The sequence below is a fragment of the Humulus lupulus genome, chromosome 4 (genome assembly GCF_963169125.1).
Source record: "Humulus lupulus chromosome 4, drHumLupu1.1, whole genome shotgun sequence".
Taxonomy (NCBI): domain Eukaryota; kingdom Viridiplantae; phylum Streptophyta; class Magnoliopsida; order Rosales; family Cannabaceae; genus Humulus; species Humulus lupulus.
This window is the reverse complement of record NC_084796.1, coordinates 10,641,857-10,652,215: the sequence shown is the minus strand read 5'-3', so window position 1 is coordinate 10,652,215 and position 10,359 is coordinate 10,641,857. Positions and strand designations below refer to the sequence as shown.

Below are 10,359 nucleotides of genomic sequence, written 5' to 3'. Positions count from 1 at the left end.
AATATTTTAATAGGAACAAATTAAAGAATTCGTTTATACCTGGTCAGTCATAATTAATTCTTTTGGCCAAGGAATGAATACATCATAAGCATCTCGAACACAGCGTATCTCCCCAACAGAACATGGGATTTCAACATCCTTTTGTAATATTTTGGTGACTCGCACCCTCACGTATTCGTCTGTCAGTTGCACACCATGAATAGTCAGTGGACCCACCCCATCAATGACAACACCCTCTGCCACCACATTATGAATATTATCCGAACAAAGTAACACATAATCCTGCATGTACGGTGTGTCATCTGTTAGAAATAACTTATACAGGATCTTTATTTATTTTCATGTATATCTGATATTAAACAAATTAATACGAGATAGCCTAAAACATGTTTCTAAATTGAATTCAAAGAGAAACAAACAATATAATACTTACAGTATACGCAGCGGAATTAAGAGTCCTTCCTTCAGTTTCTCTAACTCTTGTATCCTCTCTGTCGCAGAGTATTATCAAGAAACTGAACCGATCTTCTATTTTCTTCACGATCTTCCAATGTATCCTTAGAACCACCTAGACTAGTGTGGGCAATTCTCAACACATGAGATAGATATAGAGAGAAGAAGAGAAAATACAAAGAGGCTTAGAAAAGGACTTGTGTTTAGAGAGAATATAAAACTATCAGAAAATCTGACTTATCAAAAACCCTTTCTTTTTTGACTTCTCTATAAGCACTCCTTTTATAGACTCAATTAGGCCATTTAATTTAATTAAAAAATCAATAAAATAATAGCCATTTTGAAGCCCTAGGTCGAAATTATCATGGGCTATAGGCCCGTGAAATTTCCCATTTGATTATAAGCCCATTGGACTTAAAATCAAGGCCTGTATTATTTTCTATTGATTTAATTAATTAAATAATTATTTAAATCCTTTATCAAATTATTTATTTATAATTTGAACCTTGATTTAAATTTATTTATTAATTTAGATACAAATTTATCTTAATTAATAAATCTGTCATAATTTCTCTTTTCTTCTCAAAATTACACAACTCTGTGAAACTATCCAAAATTGACCTGGTCAACTTTGATAATTCTAATTGATGATTAAATCAATTAATTGAGACTATCTAGATGATTTTATCCAAGGTACAATGGGGACCATGGGCCTATGAAATCAAGCTCCAATAAGTTATCATAAATCTAACAAATAAATTTACTAACTTATTAATTCCTCGTGACTCCACTATAGACTTGGAATTGCACTCTTGAATTCATAGAACGCTCTATAACAAATATAGATACGCTATTAATTATCCATTGTTACAACCATAATTGTCACTCAATCCTCTATAGACGGTCTACAATGAGATAGGACTAAAATACCGTTTTACCCCTCATTGTATTTTATCCTTAAAACACTTAGTTCCTTGTAAATGATATTTCAGTAAACTAATTTAATTACTGAAATGAGATCTCTATCATTTAACACCTTGAACCAAACTAAAAGGAAACCATCGTTTCACTTCTTCATCAGAAGCTATAGATGTTCATATCTATGATTAACACTCCCACTCAATTATACTACCGAGTTCCCAAGATGTAAGTATGGGCTAGTCCGTAGGGTAAGCTGGTAACGAACAAGTCAAAGAACTCAAATAATACAATCAGTTAGAATACTAACCACTCAGAATTGAGATTGAATTGACCCATGGTCAACTATATGATATGACTAAAATAGATAATAACGGTATGTTTACTTATCTTATCAACTGTCAATATCGGTCCTGTCCGATGTAACAAATACATCCGATCTTATTTACTTTGCTAATGTTCTGGAAAGAACATAACACTGTAATGTGTAAGTAGATCATATCGTAGATTGGCAAGTCAGTGTAAATCCGGTGCACTGACTAATCTTAGGACTAACTTATTTTTGAACATATAATCATATTTATATTCCACTGTGATTACGTCACTATAAATAAGATTAGCTATATGCTCGGGATTTAATAGAAGTTTATATTAAATAAATAATCATGAAAATAAGACATGTGAGCAAAGTGATTGACCAAGTCAAAAAATGATTTCTATTCTTTTATTGATAATAAAATGAGATTACAAAGAATTTGGGTTTTAATTAGGGCATAAAACCCCAACATCATCTTGCATGTATGGTGTGTGATATTCTTCGTCGTTCTGCTCGTCATCGTTGTCGTGTTCATCCATATCATCTATCCCACTTGCTTGTTTAGCCTTTTCCTCCTCTAAAGCTTTAAGTTCTGCTCTGAGCCTCGCAATTTCTGCATCTTTCTTACTAACAACATCAGCCATTTCTGTTGCTATTTTTGGTTTTCTTCCAAAGACGGACGAAATCTTCGCAAACGACCTACAATAACCAACCAAATTTATTTAAAAACTAAAATATTATAGAATTAAGTTAAATGCAACAAATAAAAAATAATATCATACCCAAGTGCTCTAACACGCCCTGGATGCTCAGGTGTCCCTAAAGCTTGCGTTAATATGTCATTCCGACCCTTTGCAATGATTTCTCCACTACTAACTTTTTCTTTCAGCTCATTCTGTGGAACAAACCAGTGATCACTTATATTAGTGACTTATAAGAACTTTATCATTCCTACATTACTTTAAAATACTTGCTTGAAACCACTTACAATTCTTGCTTCAATTTGTTTGTCCAAATTTGTGACAAGAACCTTCTTCTTTTCTCGTGCTCTTATCCAAACTTGGTACCGTTCTACATCTGCCACACCTAGTTCAGTTTTCTACAACATACAACAATTAATTAAAGTTGGTGAGTGCAATATTCTTCATAACAGGTTGACAGTTATAAAATAGTGATGTGAATTACTTACCAAGTCCTCTCTAACATTGGCAAGCCCTCTACGAGATGTACGATGCCTCGAAGTATATTTGAGAGCTCTTTCACGTTGTGATTCCCGCAAAGCCTACATAAAATAAGTAACAATAAGTTTTTAATCAATTATTAGTATTTCAAAACTAATAAATCATATACATAATAGATCTACATAATAGTACCATAAACTCAGGAGATAAACGGTGGCTAACAAATGTCCTCCAATCTTCTAGGTCAAGTTCTGGATATTTCTTAGGAGGGATTTGGAGTTCATCTATCAGACCGTCTTCTGCCAAAGGGTAGATGTAGTCACTAGTGATGTTGGTCTTAAAATCTCTCATCATTCTTCCCACACATTTAATTAATTCTGGTTTCCAATTTTCTGGAATGTTAAAGGCACCCTGAAATAGAAAGAAAATGATTAATGAAATGCAAAGTAATTCATGAAAATGATCAATAAATTAAAGTTATTAAAATATTTTCTTACATATACATCCTCCCATATTCTATTCTTCAATTCTTGTGGGACTTGTCTCCAATCCTTATAATTGAGAGAGACCGTTCTCCCAGTTTTAACTCCAAGGTACGATTGCATCTCACTATATGCTTTCCCTATAGGTTGACCTTTATCATTAAACTGAACATTTCTCTTTATTCCCTTAGCTTTTTGATTATTGATATTGTTCTTCTTTGTTGGGCCTCGCCTATTTGGTGTGTTCTCCCCTTCAGAAATTGTCATCTGCACATAAATAAGAATTAACGTTACAATTATGACAGAAATCAATACATATTTAACATAAAAATGAATACATTACTCACTGGACACATTTTCTTTTCCTTTTTCTTTTCTTGGTTGATCCACAATCTACCCATATTCCGTCTCTAATATCATTTCTAATGTATTCCCCATCATCATCATCTTCATTGAAATCATGGATTTGCTCAACTTGCTCATGTATTGGTTGTCCAACAATAAAATTGTCATGAAACAAATCATCATTTTCATCTTCTATAAACTGCCTTTCCGGGGTTTGTAAAACAACTGACCATTTATCATCAGCAGGATCAGTTATGTAAAACACTTGTTTTGCTTGGGTAGCCATGATGAAAGGATCATTCTTGTGACCTTTCTTACTTAAATCAACCAAAGTGAATCCAAGTTCATATATTCTAACCCAACATTGTTGTCCACCCAAGAACACTTGAGCAGAGGAATTTGAAATAAGGAATAATCAAGCTCCCATATTTCTTCAACAACCCCATAATATGTCATAGTACCAGCAACTGGATTATTGTCTTTTGCACTAGCGAAATGCATTGCTTCTGCCACAATACTTACTCCACTATTTTGAACCATTCGAGCATCATCTCTTGACTTTGTGTGAAATCTTTTTCCTCCAACAATGTAAGCATGGTGCTTTATTACATGAACACTTGGTCCAAATGATATGCGTTTTAACTCTGTTGACACTTCATGGTTTTCTTCTCCCAACCTTGCTAGAATAGTATTTTTCAACCATCGACTAAATGTTTTATTATGCTCATCTATACAGGAACTGTTCATGATATTTCAAAGAAGGCTGGGGTTTTTATGGAACTTCGCCTTAATCACCAACCAAAATTCAATTAATCAAATATATAATATATATAAAGTTTGGATTAGAATCTTTTTTTTTTCTCTGCTATTTTTATTTTTTCTCTTTTTCTCTTTTTCAATTTTTAATTTATATCCTATTTAATTTAGGATTTCTACTATGAAGAGATATAGAAAAATATAGAATAAGAGATAGAGATATAGAATAAAAAAAAAAAATTTAAATGTCGTCTTTTATAACAATAAAAATATCTTTTTTGGTTTTTAGTCCATTTCTGTTTATTTTTAACTTTGTTGAGAATCATTGATTGTAATAACTCCATGTGCTCACTGGAAATACGAAGTACAACATTAAAATTTCAATTATACACAAAAATGAGCATAATGTTTATTAAATTTATAACTTACGTTATATATGGTTGAACCTCAGGATTGTTTTCCAACACAACTAAATGAGCTTGATCTAATTCTGCACAAGATATGGTCACTACTGTTCCTTTCCCTCGTAATCCTCTATCAACTCCATCCAAGTTATTCCGTGGTTTGCTAATTCTGATTGTGTCGATTCCAACCATGTACTCTGAACAAAATTCCACAACTTCTTCTGCTAAATAACACTCAACCATACAAGCTTCAGGGCGATGGTGATTACGTACATATCCTTTCAACACCTTCATATTCCTTTCAAATGGATACATCCATCTCGCCCAAACTGGCCCACACAACTTCGCTTCTCTTACTAAATGGACCATCAAATGTATCATGATGTCAAAAAAAGATGGTGGAAAATATTTTTCAAGCTTGCATAAAGTTTCAACTATTTCATCATGCAATGCATTAAACTTCTTCATTTCCAATTCTTTTCCGCATAGTTTATTGAAGAAGATGCACACACTTGTCACACTATCTCGAACTCTTTTTGGTAAAATTGACCGAATGGAAATTGGAAGTAATTGTTGCATTAATATATGACAATCATGTGATTTCATTCCAATTAACTTCAAATCTTCCATAGACACCAAGTTTCGAACATTCGATGAATAACCATCAGGCACTTTCATCCCTGCCAATGATTGACATACGACTTGTTTCTCTTCTTTAGACAATGTAAAACAAGCAGGAGGCAAATATGTGCGAGCCCCTTTTTCTTCAGGTGCCAAGCGGTGTCTTATACCCATCTCAACAAGATCTAAACGACTAGACAAACCATCTTTGGTTTTACCTGGGATATCAAGTAATGTACCGATTATACTTTCACATACATTTTTTTCTATGTGCATGACATCCAAGCAATGTCTAACGAGTAAATCTTTCCAGTAAGGAAGTTGAAAGAAAATTGATTTTCTTTGAAAACATCCATTGACTTTTTTGTTTTTATTCTTCTTCCCATACCTAAAGTCAACTTTTTCTACTTCCTTAAGAATTTGCTCACCTGAAAATGGCAAAGGAGCAATGTCTCGTTCCACAGTACCGTCAAATGCTTTTTCTTTATTTCTGTCAGGATGACTTAAATGCAAATATCGTCTATGACCCATATAACACATTTTGCGTCCATTTGACAAGCGACGGGCCCTTGTGTTGGTGCAAAAAATTGGACAAGCTTGGTAACCTTTTGTGCTTAAACCTGATAGGTTACCATATGCTGGAAAATCATTAACAGTCCATAACAACACCGCTTTCAAATTAAACACTTCTTTTTTAAAACCATCATATGCCTCAACACCATTTTCATACAACTCTTTCAAATCATCAATTAATGGTGCCAAATAAACATTGATATCATGTCCTGGTTGTTTTGGGCCTGAAATCATTAATGAAAGCATCATGAACTTCCTTTTCATGAACAACCAAGGAGGAAGATTGTACATAACCAGGAAGACAGGCCATGAACTATGCCTACTACTAAGAGATCTATGCGGGTTTACTCCATCAACAGCTAAACCGAGACGAAAATGTCTTGGTTCATTTTTGAATTCTAGATTAATATAATCTACCTTCTTCCAGGCCTGTGAATCTGCAGGATGCCGGAGTTTACCATCTTTCACTCGTCCAGTCTCGTGCCATATTAAGTTCTTGGAGTGTTCTACACTTCGATATAATCGCTTCAGCCGCGAAGTCAAAGGTAAGTACCATAGCACTTTCTGAGGAATAAGTTTCCTAATCTCCTTACTTTTGTTAGGTTTGTACCGTGATAAACCACATTCTGGGCAAGCGTCCATGTCTGCATACTCCTTACGATATAAAATACAATCATTCGGACATGCATGAATCTTCTCATACTTCAACCCTATCAAACTTAATGTTTTCTTTACTTCATATGTAGACTCCGGAAAACAATTTTCTAGCGGCAAAATCTCCTTGAAAGCAGCTAAAAATTGACTGAAACACTTATCACTAACTCCATTTTATGCTTTTATGTTATAAAATTTAACCATTGTGGGCAATCTTAGTTTATTGCAACCACTGAACAATTGTCTGCCTGCATCTCTAACCATACTATCAAATTTTTCTGGATTATGAAAAAACTCTTCTTGTGTTTCATCAAGCAATTCTATAGGATGATCATCAAAATCATTACTCTCAAAATCATCTACACCTTGCCTACCTAATGGATATGGGTCATCATTTAATAATTCTCCATGCCAATACCATTTACTATAACTCATATCAAATCCCTGACAAAATCCATGATCCTTTATCATGGTAATATTCCCCTTTACTCCATTACCACAATCGATACAAGGACAACGAATTTTTTGTGGATCACTACAATTCTTTAGGCAAAACTCTAAAAATTTGTTGAATCCATCTTGAAATTGTGATGTTTCTCTCCTCTCAAGCATCCATGATTTATCCATACTAATAACAATATTAAATTCCTAATAAGTTAGAAAAAAACTTATATTAGGTTCTAGTCTTATAAATTTTTTTAAAAATTCGACAGAGTATCCTCTGTTTCTATAGCATACCGTAATTTCATAATTACCTATAAAACCAATACAAACAAACACAATAATCAAGCATAGATGAATCCATCTGTTGACGCGGTTCTTCGCCAACAGGTAATTAAGAGAAGAAGAGAAAGGGATTAGTACTGAAAATAGAACCGTCACAGATATGAAATCTTAGAGAATGAACTAGGTGACTCCAGACACGTTTTTTAAGTGGTTCAAAGGTTAAAATCCTTCTACTCCACTAGTCCATCTTATTCATATATTCTGGGTATTTTGTTTACAAAGTATATGGCTCTTCAGAGACTATCTTTTCCAACCCCCTATCAACTCCCAGGGTCCCCATATTTATAGGAGAAGGCACCTGGAAGTTGGTAGGGAGGTCATCCCGTGACCTTACCATTTGTCATATAAACTCTGTGACAATTATGATTAATTCCTAAACCTGACACATGAGTGTGGTCTAATCAGTATGCAAGGAGATAATGGGCCGCACGGCCCAACCCAGCCGTGGGTGTCTGAATGCGCACGTTCTTGCTGCGTGTCCGAGAAGTCAGGGGGATATCGGACACGTTATGTCAGATATATGCACGTTTATCTTGCGTGTATTGACTTTACAAAGGGTCAGAGGTCCATGGCCAGCTCGTACAACGAGCTGCCCCCTTGAACCGACCTTCAGCCTTCAGGTCTTCTGATGCCTTCATCCGGTCTTGGGGGCCCTTGGCGAGCCTTTGAGGATCCCTCGAGCTAAGAAGGTACGATCTGGAAACAGGATCTCCGGCCTGGGGGAGTCCTCCGACTAAACCATGATTAGTCCGAGACTCGACCTGCTAATAAGCCCGTGGGAAAACCAGGGCGTACACCTGCCCCCCAAGCCCCTGCTCGTCGTATATGACGTCATATATAGGAGACCATAGTAGGGGCTTTTAGGCTTCCCCACAACCCTTCACATTCCATTCTTTGTGCAGGCGTCTGATACGTGGAACGTCGTGGGTGGTGACGGTACGCTTTACGAGAACCGCATTTAATGGCCTAGCCTATTGTCCAGCCATCGTTTCATATTTCGAGTGGAAGGCCTCGGATCCCTCACTAGGGCCATCCAAGAGCCTTCTTCACGTGATCCTTCCCTTATATAAAAAGGGAGTGGCCACCCTACGCATGGGCCACCCCTTCATTCCAAAATTTCCCAAATCTCTCTCCTTCTTCCTTCTCTGACTTTCAGAAGAACGAAACCCTCGACTCTACTGCCACCATTTTCCTTGTTCAAGAAGCTTAGGCGCACGAGTCTCTCCAAAGCTTTGGAAGCTACTGCACCGACGAGGCTCCTACCAACGCAACACTCTCGTTTACCATCCAGCCATATACTGTAAGTTTTCTGACCCTGTTGATTTTGAAAACATGCCACTGTAGTTTAGGTAAAAAAAATTACTGTAGCCGCATGCAAGGGTTTTCTGGGTTGCGTGGGTAGGAGGGCGACGACCCCTTTTAGGCTAGGGCACACTTGTTGTAGGAAATCGCCTTAGAGTATGGGTTTCAAGATGTTTCTTCAGGAACAATTTCTGGTTAGGATCTTTAGGAACTTTGGGTGCAAAACCGGGTAGCTTAGGGGATACGCCTCAAAAGCGGTTTTGCAACGTTCTGCCTGTTGAAACTTCCCCCCCAAGGCAAATTTTTACTCTGAATCCCCTGACACACGAATTCCGAGTAATCTGGGATCTGTTGGGGGCATACGCGCGTGTTCATTGAACCGCGTGGTTCCACTCTCCATGGGCTGGGCTTACCTCAGCTCGTGTAAATAATAATTACTTCGCCCTTCTGCTTGGGTCGCCTTTTCTAAAGTGTTTTCTTTTGTTCGATAGGCGACCAGATGGCTCCAAAAAGGAATCTGACTACGAAGAACGTGGGAAGCTCGGTCTCCCAGCAAGAGAAAGGAAAGGCAGTGATGTCAAGCTCGCCGATCCCCCACTTCGGGCTGGCCGTGGAGAAGCAGGTCGAGGTGGCCCCCGACGCATTCTTTGAGGCGGAGAGAATCGTCTCAAAGGTAACCGACCAGGCGAAGATTAACAAACTCTTCCTCACCCACAACATTCCAGTGGGGAGAGCCTCCGTGATTGGCCGACCTGCTGAGGAAGGCGAGCGGAGCTGCACGCCACTCGACGAATCGTTCGCGGCCTGGAACGGCGAACACTTCAAGGCAGGGGCCTTCCTTCCCCTGGATCAGTACTTCGCTGACTTCCTGAATTATGTGGGGTTGGCCCCATTTCAGCTCCCCCCCAACTCCTACCGTCTACTGGCGGGCTTGAGGTATTTATTCAAGAAGCAGGAGTGGGAGGTCCCCACTCCTGCGGATATTCTATATTTCTTCTGCCTCAAAGCCAGCCCGGACCAGCGGGGACGAGGTGACGGGTTCTACTACTTAACCCGTTTTCCTAATACAGCGGCGGTCATCGAGCTTCCAAGCCATCCAAATGACTTCAAGGACCAGTTCTTCATGTCAACTGGGTTCCGGAATTGCGAGCACCATTATTTTAATCGCCCTCGTAAGTGATCCCTGACCTTAGCTCGCCTTTTGAGTGTTTTTTTTTTTTTTTAAATTTTAGCTCCTCCCGTATTCCACCCTGACTCCAGCCAATCTTGCAGCCATCTACGCAAGGACCGAAAAGTCTGTGACCCTCGGGGGTCAGTATGACACATTGGCGGGCCTGCCCCCCAGCGAAAAGGACTACCGCGTGCTCGTGACGGAAGAGACGATGGTGTTCTGCAAATTGATCTTCCCAAACCAGACTCTAAACCTGAAGAGGCCTCGGGGGCCGCCCCCAGCCCGCGACAACAGGCCTATCACCGTGGAGGAGGTCGCGGCAGAGGAAGACGAGGAGGACGAGGTGGCTGAAGTTCCGCTCGTGAGGAATAGAAAGAGGACCTTGGAGGTCGCTCAA

General features: G+C 38.3%; 1 protein-coding gene across 1 annotated transcript; it reads right to left on the bottom strand.

Moving 5' to 3' along the window:
• Nucleotides 1–2,067: 2,067 nt before the first annotated feature.
• LOC133829950 (uncharacterized) lies at nucleotides 2,068–4,557 on the bottom strand. Its single transcript, XM_062259798.1, has 7 exons — nucleotides 3,698–4,557; nucleotides 3,366–3,617; nucleotides 3,061–3,279; nucleotides 2,877–2,969; nucleotides 2,676–2,786; nucleotides 2,470–2,582; nucleotides 2,068–2,386 (listed from the first exon to the last, which is right to left on the bottom strand). Exons 1-7 carry the CDS (start codon nucleotides 3,749–3,751, stop codon nucleotides 2,134–2,136), a joined length of 1,095 nt encoding a protein of 364 aa, XP_062115782.1. The 5' UTR covers nucleotides 3,752–4,557; the 3' UTR covers nucleotides 2,068–2,133.
• Nucleotides 4,558–10,359: the final 5,802 nt, after the last annotated feature.